The sequence below is a fragment of the Pipistrellus kuhlii genome, unplaced genomic scaffold (genome assembly GCF_014108245.1).
Source record: "Pipistrellus kuhlii isolate mPipKuh1 unplaced genomic scaffold, mPipKuh1.p scaffold_m20_p_13, whole genome shotgun sequence".
In the NCBI taxonomy this organism is placed as follows: Eukaryota; Metazoa; Chordata; class Mammalia; order Chiroptera; family Vespertilionidae; genus Pipistrellus; species Pipistrellus kuhlii.
Window position 1 is genome coordinate 18,270,716 of NW_023425438.1, and position 22,145 is coordinate 18,292,860.

A 22,145-nucleotide genomic window follows, 5' to 3' on the forward strand; every position below is an offset into this window, starting at 1 on the left:
ATGATGCATATTCAACATAGACATTGGAAAATACAAAAAAGTTTGAAAAGGAAAAATAGCTATTCATGTTTTGAAGTATATACTTTCAGTTTATTTATATATTTATATGTTTCTGTGGAAATGTATGTGTTTATATGCTCTCACATTTTTTACATTACAGTTTAAAGCAAATCTTACATAGCCTTACATTTCAATTTCTTTTCTTTAAAAGGAGTGAATTGTGTACAGGTCTCCTCCTTCCTTTTAATATAACAGTTTATAAAGTGTTGAAGCTACACTTGCTTGATGGAAAAAATAAAATAATACAGAACAGAGCAAAGGAAAAGAAAAGTCACTATAATCCTATTACCTAATCTCTGTTATTTCTATATTTGTCCCTTATATATCTATGTATGTGTGTGAGTACATTGGTTTTATTTTGGGATATATGATTTTTTACTATTTTTCAATCTGTCCTTTCTCAAAGCCTTTCTTCTATTTCCATCTGTCCTTTCTTCTATTTCCATGAATGAGTAAATACATAAATGAACAAAAAAAGGAGCAATGTTTCTAATCTTTGATGTCAAAAGGATTATCATATATCCACATGTTGTTTGGTAGCTCAGTTGTAGACAACTATATATTATACATAACTAGAGGGATTCTGGATCTGACCCCATGTGGCCTTTTAAATGTTTTTATGTATTATAAATGCTCTAAGAAGATAATCTATATGTGGAAGAAGCAAACACATTTGGGGTCAAGAAAGGCTACAAACTACTGAACTTAATAAAACCTTGAAAAAAAAAAAAAAAAAAGGAAGAAAGACTATCAACTCTGCCCGTCACACTGGTTCTGACTTGGGTCTCTGACTGCCACATGGTGTCTAACCTAACTCTGTTTCTCTTTGCCAGGCCTGGCAGCTCTTGGCACTCTGCGTGGGGCTCTTCCTCCCCCATCATCCTTTCCTGTGGCTTCTCAGGCTCCATCTTAAGAGGAATGCAGATTCCAGGTGTGCAGAAAACTAGCCAGCTGACGCGTTTATGTGGCCTCTGAAAGTCTACAACAAATCATGAGTATTTAGTAACCTGTCAGATAGAGAATGGGTTGGAGCAAATGTTGGTACAGAGAACCTTGGTCACCACTGGTGTGGAGCTTGGGAAATATTTCCTTTGCTATGTTAAATCTCCCATGGAAGACTGCAGTGAGCGCTTGAAACCTGATAAAGACTATTTTTAAGGGAAAAGTCTGTGTATTTTCAAGGATGGATGACTTAGCATGCGTTATCGTTATAACAGCAACTACTTTGCTTCCTTAGTTTTCTCTATTTCTGTTTTCCTCCACATTGAATTGTTTTATGTGGAAAATGCCCCTGATGTTCTTCCCTCCTTTTATACTTGTGTGTATTTGAATTACTTCCGAATTTTTATTTCCTTGAAGAAAGACATTTAAAACCCAACTATCACAATGGCTTTTTACATTGAGACCCAAGGCAGCCAACCAAGGGTTATCAGGATCATGCCAGGTTGCTTAAATAAGCTCTGGGACTCAGATAAACAAATAAACAAGCACAATGAGACAGGAAACAACTTGGAAGAAACAGAAAAATATTCTCTAGTTCATAACATGCTTTGGAGACTCTGTAATTGAGATCCTGTGACTTGAGTTGCAATCAGTGACAAATTGCCCAAAAGATGAGAAAAGTAACAGAGGTTTAATCATATCATGCTAAAAGAAACATTGCTGTCAACATTGGGATAAATCATTATAATAATATATACTAGGGAAAGCTTTCTCAATGACTTCCTATATGTTAGGCTGTCTTAATTAAATTTATTCTTGGGCTTTATCTTAACTTTTGTGTTATAGGACAGAATTTGGAAAATACGCCATTTATTGCCAGCGATGTGTAGAAAGAACACAACAAAATGGAGATCGGGAAGCCAGACCCTCAAGAATGGAAATTCTTTCAACCCTTCTTCGAAACCCTTATCATCATTCTTTGCCCTTCAGTATCCCTGTGCACTTCATGAATGGGATCTATCAGGTGAGTTAGACTTTCTACCCTGACGAAGACATGCAGGGCCTGAAGTCCTATGTGTAACCTCTGGGCAACAAAGAAATGAGACTGTACACCTACGTCTGTCAGCAGCTGGCAATGATATTTACAACTATATTAGGTCTTTTATCAGAACTGCTGCATGTTTAAACAGCTTTGCTAAATAAAAAGGATTCACACGAAAAAAAACACACAAAACTACGTTGGTTGAGGTCCCCAGTGCACCTGCTAGGTGAGGAAATAATGACTAACATGAGGTGTGTACAAGTTCAGTCACTTTAAAGTCTCCAAATCTGAGGAATTATCTGGGAAAGCTTATGTGGGCCCTCCCAACTCTCAGATCTACCTCAATAGATGCTCGCTTATGAAGTGAAGCAAACATGTCCCAAAGCTAGCAATTAGTCTTTGCGGCCAACGCCTTTTATCACAGGATTCAGATACTCAGCTGTATATTAAAGAAACAAACATTAAATGCATAAAAGTTCATTTGTTTTAAGTACATTTCTTGTTTATATATTTTTTTCATTTGCTTGAAGATTACATGGTGCAACTGTCGTTTTTGGTTTGCTTTTAATGGGTAGGCATAATATCTCTGTAAAATGTTTGCAGCTGTTAAATGATCGGCCTCTTTTTAATTCAGTTGGCTGTAGCCAAGAGTTCTGAATTCTTACAGCAAGCTAATGACTAAGACAACGTTAATTTCTCCAGTGGTGCTTTGATACAAATTAATCATGCATCAAGTATGTCCTGTTTCCCCCTGAAACCTAAGTTTGAAATGTACATACTTTTTCATTCAGAGAACGACTTTTTTACTTCTGTTTAGGTAGTTGGATTTGATGCATCCACCACAGTGGAAGAATTTCTGAACACTTTAAACCAGGATACAGGAATGCGGAAGCCAGCTCAGTCTGGATTTGCCTTGTTCACCGATGATCCTTCTGGCAGGGATTTAGAGCACTGCCTTCAAGGAAACATCAAGGTAAAACCAAGTCCTTTTAAGGAGGCACACCCAGCAAGCGACAAAGAAGCTACTGTTTGCTATTTGCAACAAGTTTAATTCAGGAGTTTTCAAAAACAAAATTTAAGCAATCTAATCTTCACAATAAAACACTCTTTGTTGAAGTGTAGAATTCTTATTATACAATCTACACGTGCACGCGCATTAAATAGAGGGAAAGGATTAATAATAGGAATAGTACTCTAAGTATTAGGGTAATATGGCTAGAAATGTGGAAACTCTTATCAGATGGCTTTGTATTTTATTTAGCTACTCAGCAGTATTTATTGTGTCCCGGGAGCTGGGCTGGATCCTGTGGGAACACAAAGAAGGATCAGAAATAGTCCCTGCCCACAGCACACTTACAATTTGCCTACTGACACTTTCAGGTTGGGAGTGATCAGTGTTTTGAGAGTGCTGTGAGCATTCCACTGAGTGGAGAGGTTAAGCTCAGCATTAGAAATGAGGGAAGGTCTGAACTGGGCTTTGAAGGGGTTTCAGACAAGGAACATCATGAGCAAAGGCGGAATTGGAAGACTTTTAAACGGCCTTTTCTGGGTCTTAGTAAAATAACTTCAATAAAGTTTCTAGTTATGGCGACAATTAGAAAAACAGAATTACAGAACCGGAAGGAACTTGAGAGAAACAAAAATTTGCAGATGAGGAAACTGAGGCCCCATGGGGGAAATGATTTACCCCAACTCAAACAGGTAGAGCTGGGTCTGGACCATTTCCTTGCTTTATATGGTCTTTGATTGCTGTTGGGAATAGGCGCCTTGTTACGGGGTGAAGTTGTTTCTGGGATTTGGAGATGACAGAATTGGGGCAGAGTAGGGGAAGAACTAGACTTATAAATAACAGCTCACAAGTTTAGAGTGTACGCAGCATCAGTAGCTCACGAAGCCTGCCCCACTTGCAGAACCACCCGTACAGAATACGGTTTGTGCTTAGCCCAGTGGGCGTGTTGGTTAATAGGTACGGTTTCCCCTTCATCCCCTTGCCTGCATCTTCTACCGCATATTGAGAACTCTAGGTGAATAAATGTCTTATTTCTCCTCAGCTCCAACTCTGTCCTGCCCAGTTCAATACATCCGAATGTAAATTTTGAGACAGTCATTCCTAGAACACTATTGTTCATAAATTAGTCAAGAAGTGAGTTAGTATTTTTGACTGACTTGAGCTAAGTAAGCATCAGGGGCTTTGTTGAGTAACTGCTCACCACATCTTCTTGAAGACTTTCATTTACCAGTATATTTCTGTAAATGGTCAGTAAAATAAACAAACATTCATTTGGTTCCTGAAGAATTTTTGTTCTTTCCCAGACAAAGAATGTTAAGATTGTATTTCAGATTTCTTTGGTATGACTTCATTTATCCCAATCTTTATAAACTCAGAAGGTAGGAAAGTTGCTTCTTCAGTGACTAAATCATGAAAATATTCCTGGAATCCTCTTGTTTCCAATCTCATGCAGTCCTTCATTAAGATTCTTTTTTGAGTAAAAAATGCATTGCCACGCTCCAAAGTTAATGTGTGTCCAAACGGATGTGGACCAAAGAGCAATTTATAATTAAATCCTAAACTCAAGAGCTTTGCATAATCTTGAAACAAAAAACTTTGGTTTTATCACATTCCTTGGAGGTTTTTTGTTTTGTTTTGTTTTTTGTTTGTTTTTTTCAGTGTACAGACATACTTGGCTTCAAAATATGCCAGTTTGAAAAGTAGGGTAAATCTCCATTTTTCACTTTTCTTCTAGATTTGTGACATTATTTCCAAGTGGGAACAGGCTTCCAAAGAACAGCAGCCTGGGAAATGGGAAGGTACGAGAACTGTTCGTCTAACTTATAAAAACAGGTGTGTAATACCATCACCAAACGCCCAAGTAGGAGTATACACATCTCCAAATCATGCACCTATAAGTTAACTTTCTACTGAAGAGCCTTAAAAGTTATAATTATCTGTATATTTGTTCTATAAATGATAACTATCACAGGAAGAAACTGTCGCATAAAATTTTATTTCTAATTTTTGTCCTTTAATGTCATGAATAATTATATTTTATAAAAATATGCACTTGGACAAAGATTAGAAGAAAACTACAGGAAAAAAATAGCTGCTGCCTTAGCATAGGGTGAATTATTCACTTTCGAATTTTTCTTTGACACTATTATTATATTTTTCATAAAGACTAAATACTACAGATTTATAGTAAGAAGAAATATTTAAGTTACCCAAGCCTTTATAAGTGATATATTCATATTCATTCATTCTAATGCTTTCATATTCTCTTTATCTCTCTTCCTCTCCCCCCCACCCCCCATATTGAGTTTCAGTTATAAGCCAGGCACTTAGCTAGATGCTCCAGATAAAATAATAATGAAATCAGACACAAACAGTACCTGAACTTTTGGAATTCACAGGCTAGTGAGGAAGACAGGAGTTAATCATACAATAACTCTAATGAACATAAAATTACACATTAAGATCCTTGAAAGAGAAGAGTGTGGTTCTGTGAGAGAGCGTAACTAGAAGTCTGACATACAGTGGAGACATCGGGAGGCTTTGAGGAAATGATGCTTATGTCAAAGTCAGAAGAGGCTGGGAGTGTTAAAACGGGTAGAGAATGTTCAAAAGCCTATGGACGGAGGTATCTCAGGGTTTCAGAAATGGTTAAAAAGCCAGTGAGGTTAGAGCATATACCTTCTCAACAGATATAATTTTAATATACTGTGGCACATAGTCAGAAACCAGGTTTTCTCTCTCTCTTTTTAACTTCTTTTTTTGGTCTATATATCAGCAGGAAGTGGTACTTATTAAGCAGTGTAAGTTAATGTAATCAGATCACATTAACTATACCAAAAAAAAGAAAAGAAAAAGAATCTGAAATATCAGATCACGAACCTGGTGGAATTATTGATGTAGGATTGACTCCTTTCAGAGGCCTACCTTTGGAATGTAAGAAGTGAAGGCACTAATATAATATAAATAATGTACTAGCCTTTGATCCAGTCAGGATTTCTTTAATAACCCTCCCACAGAAATACCCACATAAGTGGGCACAAGTATTCCAGTATTCCCAAGTAGCTTCTTTGCCATACTTTTTAGAATAGAGAAAAATTAGTGTGTGTGGCAGGCGAGGGTGAGGGTGAGGGGGGCAGAGAAAGGAAAGTTAAATAAGTGTGGTGCCTTCATATTTTGGACTCGGCTCATACAGTCAGCACTGAAGGCCACACACTGTGTGAACCGGTTCCTTTGACCTGGATAACGGTGGCTGTGAGCCACTGGAGCTTCTTTATTCACGGGTTCACGAGCAGGACACAGACCTGACTGTTAAGCTTTGGTATCTAAGGTTTCAAACTCGTGCTTTTCTGGAGACAAACAAGGTTACTTAGATAATGGAAAGTAATGGGCTCGCCTCCTGGAGGCGCCTGTTCCCACTGATGACAGCCTTTATGTGTGGCCTTGGGTGACTGGAGAGCAGCAGGCTGGAGGACCTGGCACTCCCAGGTGGCTCTTCTAGTTCTGTGATGGCTGGAGCAGAGATTCCCATAGTGTGGGCCCGGGACTGCAGCTCCAGCATCCTGGGAGCACATTAGAAACACAAACGATTAAGCCGCACCTCAGCCTTAAGGAGTCAGAGTCTCTGGAGTGAGACCCTGTCTCCACAGTTCTGCAGGTGATCCTGATGCAGGCTGGGTTTTGAGGAGCACTGATACACAGGACCTAACCAACCGGTTTGGCTCAGTGGATAGAGCGTCGGCTTGTAGACTGAAAGGTCCCAGGTTCAATTCCAGTCAAGGGCATGTACCTTGGTTGTGGGCACATCCCCAGTAGGGAGCGTAGAGGAGGCAGCTGAATCGATGTTTCTCTCTTATTGATGTTTCTAACTCTTTATTCCTTTCCCTCTCCATTCCTCTCTGTAAAAAAAAAAAAAAAAAAAAAATCAATAAAAAATATATTTAAAAAAAAAATAAATGGCATTACTTTCATGCCTAAGACTATTTCTAATAATGCATACTTTATGATTGTTTATTAAATACATGCTAATTCTGCCTATGATGGCCACAGTGGGGGCCAAAATTAAATTTGGTTGAAATGAAAAAAGATGTTCTGGAAGACACGATAAGAATAATCCCCCAAGTGTAGTAAATAGCACTCGATAGGACAGAGAGAGTCATGAGTAACACATAACAAAGATTGCCTTAAAAAAAAGAAAAGAAACATCATGACTAGTAGCTTTGACATCAGAATAAAAGCAACTCAACCAAAAGGTTTAATTTTTAACAGAAGTCTGAAATGGCTGGGTAGCCACAGCTCTGAGACAATACCATGCTTCTAAATATGAGCTTGCTCTGCATGCATGTAGAAGCAGCTTAGACAATGAGCCCTGATTCCAGTGGCACAGTCAGGAAGGGAACTGCTGTGGCCTATCCTTGCAGCCACGGACGGGAGCCCTGCATTAAAAACTAAAATACCAGCTCCTTATCATGAAGTTTTCCTTTATACTTAGGAATGTGAGTTACGGACTTCTAATTGTTTCATTTCAGAGGTTAAAGATCTCATTAATAGGCTATAAGCTTGTTCTCAGAGATGACCATTTGTAAACGAATGTTTAAATTCTATTCATAGTTAGGCTGCTTATTTAATTGGCTCCTCACTCTGTACTTGACATTGTAAGGGCAAGGCATGCTTTTAACCAAAAGATACGGGCAAGGGCCCTCCCTAAGGAGGACAGCTCCTCCTTATCCCCTCGTTGAAAGCAAAGATCATTTTCCGTAGTCCTTTGTCGTTAGTATTTTCCCAAGCACAGCCCGACATTCCCATCCCAGCCACCTTTAGCTGATTGTCAGAGAGCCTGCAGCTGATGGATCTTAAGCCAAGAAGCATCTTGACAGGTCATGTAATTTAGCCCATTTTTTTCTAGCTATGATAACACTACAACAATTCCAACATGAAGAGACTAAATACCGCTAGAGAAGAATGCTAATCTATAATAAAAGGGTGATATGCTAATTAGACCAGATATCCTTCCAAATATCCTTTTGGACAAAGCTATGGTGGCAGGGGCCGAGGCAGAGGCGGTTAGGGGCGATCAGGCAGGCAGGGGTCCCAGATTGGAAAGGGTGCAGGCCGGGCTGAGGGACATCCTCCTCCCCCAGTGCATGAATTTCATATACTGGGCCTCTAGGAATAATAACCAAACTTTATTGAGCATTTACCACACACTAGGCCCTGTGCTGAGCTCTTTTCATGTGTCATCTCGTACAATCCTAACAGCACCCCTACGAAGTAGGTTTTATTATCATCTCCATCTTACAGGTCAGGAAACTGAAGCTCCAGAGAGGGAAGTCATTTGCCCAAGGCTTACAAGAAAAGGGGATTCTTTCCAGCTTTTTCCACAAATGATTCCCATATTTAGTGACTCCCACTGCCGTTCATATACCCATTCCTGCTGTAAACATCTGTTCAGTGTCTGGTGCATAGTTTGATGGGAGAGACAGACACGTGATTCTTGCTGTAACGGGAACGGTGTGGCAGAGTCGTGAACATGGTCTCTGGAGAGACACTGCCTGGGTTGGAATCCGGGTTTCCCTGCTCACTGTGTGGCTTTGGGAAAGTCACTTACCATCTCTGTGCCTCAGATGCCCTTTCTGTGAAATGGAGATGAAAACAGTACCTACTCTAAGGTTGTCTCGAAGGTCAAAACTCTTAGGTCAGGGCGGTCACGCAGTTAATGCCCCATCCAGATCTGCTCTTACCTTGAGTATAACCCATACATGTAAAAGCTGTGGTGGCAACTAGAGGAAGGCTTCAGGGTGATGACTTCCGAGCAGGGATCTGAGTGGTGGCCATGGAAGGGGTCGGGGACAGGGAAGGGAGTCACAGCTGCAGTTTTAGGAGAGTGATATCAGCAGACTGCAGTGGATGGAGGAGGGCAGGGAGGCGGAGAGTGAAAGCAGGCCCTCAGTGAGTTTACAGGATGACAGTAAAAAGGCAGTAGGACATAAATGCTCTGAGGAATGGAATAGGGAGCCGGCTGGGCTCAGAGCTCTGCGGAACTTGGGACTGTGTGCCCGGGGATAATGGTCCTGGTCCACGCAGTGATGCGATCTCCATCCCACAGTATTCTGCTTCACTGTGTTGTCATGACAGTCTTAACGCTTGCCAAGTGCTGCTTACCCGCTCCCCTGCCACGTTCACTGCACACCATGCCTGACCTGCAGCCTGAAGCCGGAGCCCCAGAAATCTCACATATAAGGCCCCACCATGGTGATAGAGAAAGAGGCTCCCTGAACTGGTGAAGAGCCAGGCAGACAAAAGCCATCTTAGATCTCAGCAGCTGGTCATAACATGTAACCTATTGTTGAGCTCCTAACGCTGCTCATGAGAATGTGGTCGAAAACAAAACAAAAAAGTCAAAACATTTAAATGAACAAATATTATCTTTTCGATTCCCCAGAAATTTGCCCCCCCCCCCCCCCAATTTGATGTTGTTTTTGAATGGAAGCCTGCATTTCCTATTCCCTGGCGTGTCCAAGGTACTTAGGAAATAGCACGAGTGTTTTGAAAATTGGGTTTCTATGGTTCATTTCATGAACCGAAGGGTTCCTTTCATTCCCCGAAAGAAAGGGCATATTTCATTTCACTCAGGGCCTCAGTTCCCCCCTCAGAAGAAGTGGTGTTAGAAGAAGTTTAAGTTTAAAAAATGTGGCTCTCCAAAGAAATTTTCATCGTTGTACTGTTGATATTTGGCTCTGTGGACTAATGAGTTTGCCGACCACTGCTCTAAGCTTACATCACGTAGACAACTGTTAGAACAACCTCCTTAATGAAAAATTTCCTTTTCTTTTCTTTATTTATTTATTTTTTTTTTTTTTACAGACTGTATTTCTCCATGCAAGCCCGTGGAGAGACGGATCGAGAGAAGTTGCTGTTAATGTATCAGACAAATGACCAAATCATCAACGGACTTTTCCCTCTGAACAAGGACCTGGCGTTGGAAATGGCGGCTCTTTTAGCTCAGGTATCAGCCGGGGTACATAGAGTAACATTTCGTAAAGATAAGACACTAATTTCCGCACTGACTTAAGTATAGTAAAGCAAGGTACCTTTAGGAATTCTTGAAGTTTGTTTTGTTGTGATGCACACCTTCAACATTGCAGGCAGTTGAATGACAGTCTGGCTCCAAATTGCTGGCGATTGCAGGGATGTGGAAGGAGACAGAATTCCGTAAAAGGAACCTCGTTGCTTCATTATCTTCACGTGAACCATGAGGCTTTGCAGTTAACGCGGGAGTTTGATGAGCGTAGAGCCGTGGGGCTAAGGACGCCATGCTGACATCCCCCTCTCATCTAATAAGAATCAGACTTGCTGATCTTCTCTGTCTTAATTAGAAACCCTGGGGCTGAGCGTTAATTGTGCGGAGAATCTGGTGAGGCCTGGTGTTGATGTGGGGCGGACTGAGCATGAGTTAATTTTCAGTTACTATTCTCTAAACATGATTGTGCTCATTCTGTGCCACAGCCTCAGAGCGGGGAGACACTGAGCTCGGAGATACTGCTGAAGGGTTCCCTATAAGGCACCGTTTCCTAGAACAGCCTACCATTTTTATAACTCCTGTTCGCCCAGCTGCCGCGTCTTTGAAGGTTAAATCCTTGTCTGGGGTTGCACAGGTGGCTGAACTGAGTAGTACCTGGGGACAGGTGGGGACAACTAACAATTGCTCTGAGGAAACCGTGTACTGGTGAGGAAAGTAGGAAGGATACCTGACCAGATAGGAGAGGGGGGTGGCAGCTGGACAGCAGAGTCAAACTAAGAAACCAACAAATAAAAGACTGGGTCTGAGAACCTGGACAGTTCTAAGAATAGACTGTAAGGATGAAGCTCAGCTAAGGGATTTAGGCAGTAACGGATCAGATTAAGAGCTCAATCAGGTGCCCACCCAGAGACGCCTGTTATTCTGTCGAAACTGGTTTGGCTCAGTGGATAGAGCGTCTGCCTGCAGAAGGTCCCGGGTTCAATTCCAGTCAAAGGCATGTACCTTGGTTGCAGGCACCTCCCCAGGAGGGGGGTGTGCAAGAGGAAGAGGCAGCTGATCGATGATTCTCTTTCATCGATGTTTCTAATTCTCTATCCCTTTCTCTTCCTCTCTGTAAAAAAAAATCAATAATATATATATATTTTTAAAAAGCTCAATAAGGGAAGCTGAATGGGTCACTATCTCAGAGGCTGGTTGTACTAACAGCTTACCTGGAGGCCAAGGGCCTTGTTGAAATGGAGACCTGAGACTCTCTGTAAGCCCGTCCCAGTCTCGTTGGAGCCCTCCATCTGCTCGTTGGGGAGTGTTACAGGTTTGATGTGGATGTTCTTCTGTAGGACATTCACCTGAATAGCCCCACCCAATTCGCTCCTTGAACCCTCCTTTGGTACCATGTACTAGGCATTTGTCTCAGTTTATCAGTTTAGGATTTAACCTCCATTTGTTAATACTTCAGTCTCCCTACTAAACAGTTAACTCCCTGAGGATAAAACCTAGGCTCAGCCTTTTTCCCTTTCGCATCACTTAGCCCAGCACCTGACATGGAAAGGGGACATGGTGTAGGTTTGGGTGAAGGAATGGATAGGTGAGTGGCTGGAGAGATAGTTGGTAGTTGGATGGGTGGGCAAGGGATGGTGTCTGTGTAGATAAAAATTGAATAGTCTTTCGTTCGGGCAGAAAGGGGCTCTATTCCCAGGAATCCTAGAATGATAAAACAAGGAGATGAATACAATAACATTTATGGTGGAAATCTAGGAAGAAATGAATGAGAATATAATTCTTGCTCCCATTATATTCAGTAAAGCCCCTTAAAAAGTTTATAATACATTCTTGAGATTTCCCTTAGCTTTATAACTTTTTTTGTCTTTCATTTTTAACTTCTCTTATTATCAATTAAAATGGTACCTAAAAATGAAAATTTTTCCTGTGTTATAACAGGCAACAGTGGAGTGATGTGGCCTTGAGCAAATACTATTTGAGGATGATATTAACCTAGTGTGGTTAATGTAGATAGAGAACTGAAATGTTTAAGTTAGAGATTTTTTTTTCAAAATCAGCATTCAGATGGGACTTAGATTTTAATAATAATACATATGATTATAAATTCCATAATCACTCCTTTCCTCTCTGTAAAAAATCAATAAAATATATTTTTTTAAAAAGACTAAAATATATATTTGATGTGCAGTACTCTACTTATCCTAACACAGTGGTTCTCAAACTTCTATATGCATATAAATCACCCTAGACCCATACTGCCCAATATAGCATCCACTATCTATGTGGCAATGGAGTACTTGATAGTTAAAATAAGATGTTTTGTGAGTATAAAATATATACCAGATTTTAAGGACTGAGTAAAATGTCTCAAAAACATATTGGTCATGTTGAAATGAAAACATTTTTGTTATATTGGTTTAAATAAAATGTATTAGAATGTCAAAAAAAATTCCATAATCACACAATCGTGACAAATAGATTTATATATATTATGTGTAATTATATATTATATAATTATGTGTAATTATATATTATAAAGAATGCTTAGAAAGAATAAAACTGATTTTCTTTTTCTTTTTTTTTTTAACTCTTATCCTTTGTTTTCTCTTTTTTTGTATTTCCAATTAGGTGGAGATTGGAGATTTTGAAAGACCTTTTTCAACGCCAGCAGGCCATGTAACTAATCAGTGCAAAGCAAACCAAACTCTGAAACAAGTCATAGAGAAATTTTACCCTAAAAGGTATAGAGATGACTCCTCTGAAGAGCAGGTAAGGTAAGGAACCGCTTGTAACTCTTAAAGGCAGAGTCACACTTGTTCTTTGGTGATATTTTAAAGATGAACATGACCATTTTTTCCCCAAGGCTTTTTAATAGTGGTGAATCCCAGGAGATTATAGATCCTTTTATTTATATGCCTAAAAACTTTAGAATCTAGATTTAAGAAATAAATGAGTCCTAACTGCTTTGGCTCAGTGGATAGAGCGTTGACTGAAAGGTCCCAGGTTCGATTCCAGTCAAGGGGATGTACCTTGGTTGCAGGCACATACCCAGTAGGAGGTATGCAGGAGGTAGCTGATCGATGTTTCTAACTCTCTATCCCCCTCCCTTCATCTTTATTAACAAAACAAAAACAAAAAAATCAACAAAATGTATTTTTTTAAAAGAAATAAAAGAAAAAAATTGGTCAATAATATGTTTAATTTGATGAAGTGATTACCATTTTTTCATCTCTTAGGGTATTTTATTATGAACAAATTGGAATAAAAATGAACTATCATCTTACACAAGATTGTTTAATATAAACCTTTAAATTAAACTCAGATAACTTGGAGTTTTGATTTTTGAGAGCATGTAAAGAAGAACTATAGATTTAAAAATAGAGGAAATCTAGTTCACAATGAATTTTTCCAAAACAGGGACAGTTGAGGTGAGTCTTTTCTCTATGTAGAAGTGGTTTAAAAGAGGTTTTCCCTGCATCCAGCATTTTGACAAGCCAGGGATGGCAGTACCTAAAATTCCCGTTAGGAATTTATTGTTTGGTCTCAACTTCTTGTACTTTTCTTTAAAAATGGAAGTTATTCCCATGAGAAATTACCTGTTAAAAGAATTTACACTGAGATTTTATATTAACTAATCAAGATTTATATATATATATATATATATATATATATATATATATATATATATATATTTTTTATTATTTTTTTTTAATTTCAGAGAGAAAAGGAGAGGTAGAGAGATAGAAACATCGATGGTGAGAGAAAATCATTGATTGGCTGCCCTCTGCAAGCCCCACACCTAAGATGGAGCCCACAACTGGGGCATGTACCCTGACTGGGAATCGAACCACTAACTCCTGGTTCCTAGGTCAGCACTCACCCATGCTGGCTGGCATTAATCAGATTTTTAAAGTGTACCTGCAGTGGGTGGGAAACAGGAAACCTAGGTCCTGCTGAGAGCACTAATACTGAGGATTTGGTGAAAGGAATACTACAAAAAGGACAAGGGGTAGGCTGTGGTTACATGGGAGTCACAAAATAACATATTTCGCTTAGGTTGGGTCTAGGTATCCCAGTTCTGCCTAGGACTGGTTTAATAAGAGCCTTCTCTTAGAAGGATGATCCACTGTTCATATTTTGGCGTGTTTTGTTTTGTGTTTTTTTGTCCTTTTCTCTTTCCTTTTTAGGCAGCTTTGCCAGCGACTATCAACCAGATGGATGGCCCTCCGGGGACACAGTGCTGCTGATTGCGTGCGAATTTACTTGACAGTCGCCAGGAAGTGGCCATTCTTCGGTGCCAAGTTGTTTCTTGCAAAAGTAAGAAAGATGGGGGATCATTCAGTTCAGTAAATAAAACAGTGGTAACCGTAACCCCATGTTTATAGGCTCAGTGTTTAAAAGGAAAATAAAGACATTTCCAACCGTTTAAACAATAAGTAAAAGACAGGGAGGCCATCAGCTCCTCTATCTGTTCCCCTCTGCTCCCCTTGGCCCTCCCTTTAGCCATTTCTTACCCTCACTGGGCTCAGCATTAGACTGAAGACGACAGCTGAACTTCGCTTCCTTCTCTTCATTCATGCAGCCATTCCCTCAGCGACTCTCTCACTCATTTATTGCGTATTTTATGAATTCTGTTTGCCAAACACTGAGCGAAGCTCTAGGGTAGGGGTGTCGAACTCAATCAGAGAAGGGGCCAAAATCTAAAATCCAGCCTAAATCGCGGGCCGAATGGTTTACTGAACAGTCATAAACTGTCATTGTGATGGAAACGCAGCGGAGTGCAGTGATGACAGCGTGGTGCGGGCCACATTGCAAGGCCTGGCGGGACGGATTTGGCCCGCGGGCCTTGTGTTTGACACATGTGCTCTAGGGGATACATAAGCTCACGGTCTCAGATGGGTTGCACTCACTTCCAGGAACTCTCAGTCCGTGTTGCAATGGGGCCTGGGAACAACCACTGGCCAAGAGTGACGTGAGCCGAGCTCGGCCAGAACGCAGGAGGGAGAGGCTGACCCTGCCAGGGGGTAGATCACAGAGCTCGTCCCAATGCACACATTAATAGACGGAGATTTTGGATCCCAAACCCAGGCTTCCTAAGATCGGATTCACTGCTCTTTCCATTATGCCACACTGCCTCCTCCTCCCCCGGAGAGATTTTTTTAATAGTTGTTGTTTGAAATGTTGCATTACCTTTAGCGGGGGGAAAAACATTTCTGCGAATTTGCTTAGCATTTGTGACAAAGTGTATTTTCACTTCTTCATAGCCCATAGCGCCATCATCACTTGGAAGCACTGTCCTGTGGCTGGCTGTCCATGAGGATGGGTTAAGCATCTTAGAACACAACTCCATGGTAAGATTAAAGCCTGAGGTTTTGCATTGAGCCTATTGCTCCGTGTACTGTAAACGGAAGGCAATGATATCTTAGTCTGATTTTCTTCCTAATACTATATAATGAATAGTCCTTTTATAAACATACAACTATGATTACAGCTTAATCTTTTAAAAACAAAATTCGACAGGTTACATACGGGCATAGCTCAGAGATATTGCGGTTTCGTTCCAGAACACCACAATGCAGCAAATATCACAATAAAGCAAGTCACACAAACATCTTGGTCTCCTAGTATGTGTAGTCCACTAAATGTGCCATAGCATATGTCTGAAAAAAAACAGTGTACATACCTTAATTAAAAAATAGTTTATGGCTAAAAAATGCTAACCATCACGAAAGCCTTTAGTGAATAATATAATCTTTTGCTGGTGGAGGGTCTTACCTTCAATTTGAATAAAAATCTGTGAAGTGCAATAAACCAAAGGTATGCCTATACTGTGTATGAGAAAAATATCAGGATACCATGACTGAATGGTAATCATAGTTGTATTTGTAAAATGACCATTTATCATGTTAGGAAGATTGCTTCCTATGTAAAATAAAAAAGATGACATTCAAATAGAAACTTAAGTTCAGTTTTCCTAAGGCTTCAGGAAGGATTCCTGTAATTTCCTGTCAAATCACTTATCAGTTTACTTGTACCTAAACAGTATCTTAGACCTTTTTCTGTGATTATAAAGTCAAATAGGCTTTCTATGTGTCATTTATTTACTTCACATGTATCATATTACATAGTAAAAATGTTGTGATTTTTTTTTTAAGCTGGCAGGCAGGAATTCCTACATTTTACCTGGTAGGTATCCTGGGCTCTCCAACTGTGGATAGTCAGCAATCACTGAGAATTTACTGGAAACCAAACTATTTTGAAGTGTTATAGTAACTGTTTCTCCTTATAGTCGCTTTAAAAAATGTTTTGGAAAGAGTTTATGCTTTTGAATGCCTTTTAGTTCTTGAATGGATAACTTGAAGATAGATTCTAAAATGGGATTTAAAGTCACCAAAAAATTGTACACCATTATTGCATTATCTTAGCTAAGAAAACCAGTTCTCTAGATCCTGGGAGACGGGTAAAGAGGCCAGGAAGTGGACATGGGTGGGCTGAGCCTTGAGCCAGTTAATGCTGGAATGGTCTGCTTTTTCTTGCAAACTAATTATTAAATGTGCAGATTCCTTTCCTTTTAGGCTGTACATCTTTGAATAATATTTTTAAAATATATTTATTGATTTTTTACAGAGAGGAAGAGAGAAACATCGATCAGCTGCCTCTTGCACAGCCCCTACTGGGGATGTGCCCACAATCAAGGTACATCGCTGAGAGAGAAACATCGATCAGCTGCCTCTTGCACAGCCCCTACTGGGGATGTGCCCACAATCAAGGCACATCCCCTTGGCCGGAAATGAACCTGGGACCCTTCAGTCCGCAGGCCGATGCTCTATCCACTGAGCCAAACCGTTTTCGGCTTGAATAATATTTTTTAAATTGTTTAAGCAACACATTAGGAAAAATATGTGCTACATATATGATAAAGGGTTGCTATCCTTTATAAACATGGGTCTCTTAATAAAACAATAAGGAAATGCCCTGGCCAGTGCTTGAGTGTCGACCCATGAACCAGGAGATCACTGGTTCAATTCCTGGTCAGGGTGCATCCCAGTAGGGGATGTACAGGAGGCAGGTGATCAATGATTCTTACCTCATCATTGATGTTTCTATTTCTCCCTTACTCTCTCTGAAGTCAATAAAAACACATTTTAAAAAACAGTGAGAAAATGATCAACACATCAATAGACAAATGGTCCAAGGCAATTCACAGAAGAAATACAAATGTTCAGTACGTGTATTTTAAAATGTTAATTTTACTAGTAATCAAATAAATTCAATTTAAAACAGTAAGATTCTATTTCTCACCAGTCAGATTGACAGAGATTCAAAAAGTGATGTTTAGTGTTAGCAGGACTGTGGTGCTGGGTACATAAATGGTTATAACCCTTCTGGAGGAGTCTGGGAATATTTTACATATTGTCCTTATTTTCTTGAGATGCAATTCCAGCTGTTGAGGTTTGTAACCAAAGGAATAATTACATATATGTATTACAAAATATGTTGAAAAATATGCATTCGAGTGTTGCTTAAGTTAGTGACAAGTAAAAATGATTTAAATGTTCTGTAAAGGAGTAGTTTAAATAAAAATGGTCTATAAAATAATTTTAAAGTTGTTACACAAGTACATTTATTGTCATGGAAAGATTTTCATAATATGTACTAGTTAAATTAAAAAAGAAGCAGTGTGCATGATCCTATTTCTGTTTGTGTATAATAAATCAAAGTATGCAAATCAGCATAAACCATATGAGCTTGCCAATATTTGACATGTTTTACCTTAAAAAGTATCAGTTTCATATGGTTAAACTTAATACATATAGATAGAGAGACATATACAAAAATATTAAAGTACATATACAAAATTATTTCCTCTGGATGCTGGAATATACACACTTTATTTTCTTCTTGTATTTTCTCATTTCCTAGTGAGTTATTTGTTTCAAAATCAAAATGTATTTTAATTATAAAGATAAGTGATGCCTAAATAAAATTAGTATACTACTATCTATTTTGGATCACAGTAAATTTTACTTTAGGAAAAATGTATTATATCACAATTAATTAATATCAGCATTTAATGGAGATATGTTATTAGTCATTTCTTGTCTTTGAAAATAAAGAGTGTATAACATATTTACTTCTCTTTGAAGAGGTTAATAGTCAGCTATGTGTACAAGAGTCTAATGACATTTGGAGGATATCAAGATGACTTTATGATAGTCATTAACAACACACATTCCAAGGACAAACCAACAGAGAAATTACTTTTTGCCATGGCAAAACCCAAGGTGAGTAGAATTCTTTGAACCAACTCTTTATGCTAATGTTCTTTCATCCTAAAACATTTTCTGTGCAAAGACTAAGATCCAGATGAGAAAACACTTATAGTCAGATACCCTAGTTCCAAATTCGGGCTTACCTCGTCTTTTTAAAGCCTTGATTTCTTCATCTAAAAGTTAAATGATAGGTTGCTACCTTTGTTTGTTTGTTTGTTTGTTTAAGAATTAAATGAAGGAATTGTATTTAGCCCAATGCTTGCTATCCAGAAGTTTCAAAATAAGTGGCCTTGGTGTAAGTTGTTGTGAGGAACTTTATATGTATTACTATCGTATTTACTTGGAGTAATTCACTTTACCGACCCATTAGTGGGAAAATTAAGATTTTATAATTAAAACACACTTGTTTCTTTACTAGTTTTAGCAAACTAATGTCTCTAACTAAATGCATCTAAGTAAACTTACATGCTAACCTGTAAATACCTCATTGGTTGATCTGCCTAGACAGGAATGCTGGTAGCCTGGGCACTTGCAAATAGAGACCACCCATGGCTAACATTTTCTTTTAGAAGTGATGAGAACTTCTCAGGGGCATAACAATTCTGATTTTCTTGTTTTAGATTCTTGAAATCACTCTTTTGATCGCCAGTTACATAAACAACTTCCATCAGCAAAAGGCTGCGTTTCACCACCTCTCTGCTCCAGCGCTGCTCTCAGCCAGGAACCAGGGGCCCCAAGCCAGGACGATGGGAAGCCAGCCCCTTCTCTCAAGCAGCAGACCAACCATAGGCCCCACCTTACTCTGAAAGTGAGGGGTTGCGGGGGAGGCGCCTGAACATTCACTCTCTGCCCTCTAAGCAGTGGCTGCATCCGCTCCAAATAAGTTTATTTACATCCTGGCAACATGGCACCCACATATTTATATTCCAGATTTTAAAAATAATGGGGATTATTTGTTTTATTCATAAATAGTCAAATGAATACTAATAACACATAAAACACAAAATTCGCACACAAATTTCTCCTGGAAATTTGTACATGTATTTTAAATGGATTAGAATTTGTAATTTTTTTCTATCTCCCTTCTCCCTTGCTATATCAGACACATCATGCAATATGGTGGGGGAGTTTTTTCTTCTTCTTCTTCTTCTTTTAAAAAATACTCTGGCAATCTTTAGAAAGGGAGATTCCAAACTCTCATTTGGCAAACCAGTTGAATATTTGGAAATAATGCCAAAAAAAACTAAGTACATGTAATTACATGTATTTTAATTAATGTGTTTGGAAAGAAGTGGAGTGCACAGTGTAAGAAACAGCTGCAGGATGGTGTTTATGTGTAAATTTTCAGAGCAAGTTCAGTAAATCTCTGGCCCGATGAATCACTGTGTGAGAAAACAGGAGTTAGGTAGCCAGAACTTCCTGTGTGATGTTAGGAAGTATACACCGTCAGCTTTTCAGATCACCAGAGCATAAAATTTAAAAGGAGACAGCGATTCCTGACATTCCTTGGTTGTCAACAGAGCCTGAGTTTACCGGACTATTGCCCGCATTCCATTGCATTGGGTGCTGGGCCATCTTGACCTTGCTTTGCTAGATAATAATATTTTTGGAAACAAAGACAGTTCTTCAGTTTTTGCCTCATATGGTCCTTTTTCATTGTAGTTTGCAAATAAGTTCCCAAAAATGTATTTATAAGAAAAGAGAAAGTAATATTTCTGTCAAAGGAGGTGAAATTTCATTTGAAAGAGCCTAGAAATATATTCTTTTACTAGGTTACATAAATGGTCAGTACATTGTAGTATGTGTCAGGACATAGTAATGAGTATTCTTGATAAATATGAAACTGTGATAAGACATGAAAATTATAAGATGTTCAATTGCGATGGTAATCAGGATACTTAATTTTATTTATGTGTAGAATATTTGTATTTATTTTTTGACATATTTATCACTTTGTGTATGGTATTTTTATTAACCAATAAAAGAAAACGTTAGCTGCTTGAATTAATTTGTTGGCAGAACCTCCATGATTTCTTCATTGCTGTGTCCTCCCTGTGGCAGTACACTATTCTCACACTAAGCCTTTTACAAATGTGCCATCCCATACTAGCATCCCTAAGAAAGGACAGAGCCAAGATATGTGCTGCTTAAGTAAGATGTTGCGTTATTGGAAATGACCAAACAAGAACAGCAAGAACAACAAACCATAGAAAGAGATTTCCATTTACTATTCCCCCTCACTTTTGAACCACAACCACTTACTTTTAGAGAATAAACTGGTTACAAGTTTGGGATGACTCTCATGAGGCTTTTTGGCTGGGATACAATAGAGTTTTTAAGTTCCCAGAAAACCATTTAAAAATCATTAGTTTGGTGAGCCAGAGGCTTGGCAGAGCTGTTAAATATGTGTGAGAACTTTATTCCCAGGCAATAGTTAGTTCACCATTTGGTAAGCAACCCTAAATCTTCTCATTTAAACAAGTGGTGAAGGCTTAGCGTAAACCTTAGTACCCTGGACTCAGTATTAATTTTTGATAGAGTAGAGAGAAAATATTTTGATGGAAAGAAGTCAATTTTCTGTAACTGATGATGTGAAATTTTCATTTTCTGGGAAATTACTTATATAGACATTTAAAAATTAAAACTATGTTATTATGATTGGCTACAAGAGAATAATGCTCCATGTTTAATTATAATATGTGTTCTCCTATCATTTTCTTACCTTTCAATCATAATAAATGACTTACAAAACCCATGTTGAGCATTATTTTTTGAATAATCTTAAAGAAGTAGCTAATGTTTTCATTGTCAAAACTGAGGTCTACTCATAATGAAAATGGTAGTTATTACCTTTTTCTCTTGTATTCACGCTTTGTCTTCAGTGTTGCTTTGTTTTATCCATATAAAAGGAAGCTATAATTTTAATTCATGTGCATACATATTGACACGTATACAATATGTATAAATCATGGGCTTCTCCCATGATTTCATATTAACCCCTTAAGGGAGCCTATTGCATAAAGATAAGTTGAATGGACTGTTTTCTCAAAATTTATTTTTAAGGGTTCTGGGTGTGTGTGTGTGTGTTTGTGTGTGTGTGTCCTTAAAGTCAAATACTGCCAGAGGTTGGAAATGAATTTAACTCTCCATTTACAAGAAAAGTTAGTCACAACTTACAGAATCTTTGTTCTAAAATTGTGTATATTAGTTGGTTGGTTGGAGTTTTTTTAACAGAAAAAGGAAAAAATGGCCGAAACCAGTTTGGCTCAATGGATAGAGTGTCGGCTTGGGGACTGAAGGGACCTGGGTTCAATTTCAGTCAAGGGCATGTACCTTGGTTGCAGGCATATCCCCAGTAGGGGGTGTGCAAGAGGCAGCTGATCAATGATTCTCATTGATGTTTCTAACTCTGTATCTCTCTCCCTTCCTCTCTGTACAAAATCAATAAAATATATATATTTTTTAAAATGGAACAAGATATTTAACCCATAATTTTACTGAAGTATAATCCTGTCCCGACCCCTGGGCAACAACGGGGGTACGCAGGAACCACCTAAGAGAATGAAACAAACAAGGAACGCGGAAGAATGGAGGCAAGACAAGGTTCTGATCAAGCCTCAACTTTATTCTTTGAAATGGCTGTATATATACAGCAGAAACAAAGGGGGGCAGGATTGCCTATGCAGAGGGGTCTTTGGCAGTGTACAATTGGTTTAGGCATTGAGTGGCAAGGTGGTAAGGTATCTGGCAACACAGGATTGGCTAACTGCCAGGGCAGCGGAAACATTCCAAGGTGTGACA

The 22,145-nt window shown here is 38.9% G+C and overlaps 1 protein-coding gene across 4 annotated transcripts in view; it reads left to right on the top strand.

The window, feature by feature from the left end:
• Positions 1-21,099, top strand: part of PLEKHH2 (pleckstrin homology, MyTH4 and FERM domain containing H2) — a 66,920-nt gene extending 45,821 nt beyond the window's left edge. For 2 of the 4 annotated variants that reach the window (XM_036435161.2, XM_036435162.2), the window contains 10 exons: positions 894-991; positions 1,849-2,026; positions 2,862-3,017; positions 4,789-4,886; positions 9,915-10,056; positions 12,700-12,845; positions 14,259-14,388; positions 15,336-15,422; positions 18,219-18,356; positions 18,965-21,099. In XM_036435161.2, coding sequence (XP_036291054.1) covers positions 894-991; positions 1,849-2,026; positions 2,862-3,017; positions 4,789-4,886; positions 9,915-10,056; positions 12,700-12,845; positions 14,259-14,388; positions 15,336-15,422; positions 18,219-18,356; positions 18,965-19,150 — 1,359 coding nt within the window. In that variant the 3' untranslated portion in view covers positions 19,151-21,099. Of the gene's footprint in view, positions 1-893; positions 992-1,848; positions 2,027-2,861; positions 3,018-4,788; positions 4,887-9,914; positions 10,057-12,699; positions 12,846-14,258; positions 14,389-15,335; positions 15,423-16,226; positions 16,258-18,218; positions 18,357-18,964 lie in introns of those variants that run through there. The other 2 variants (XR_006741410.1, XM_036435163.2) reach the window with 2 other exon arrangements.
• The last annotated feature ends 1,046 nt before the right edge of the window (positions 21,100-22,145 follow it).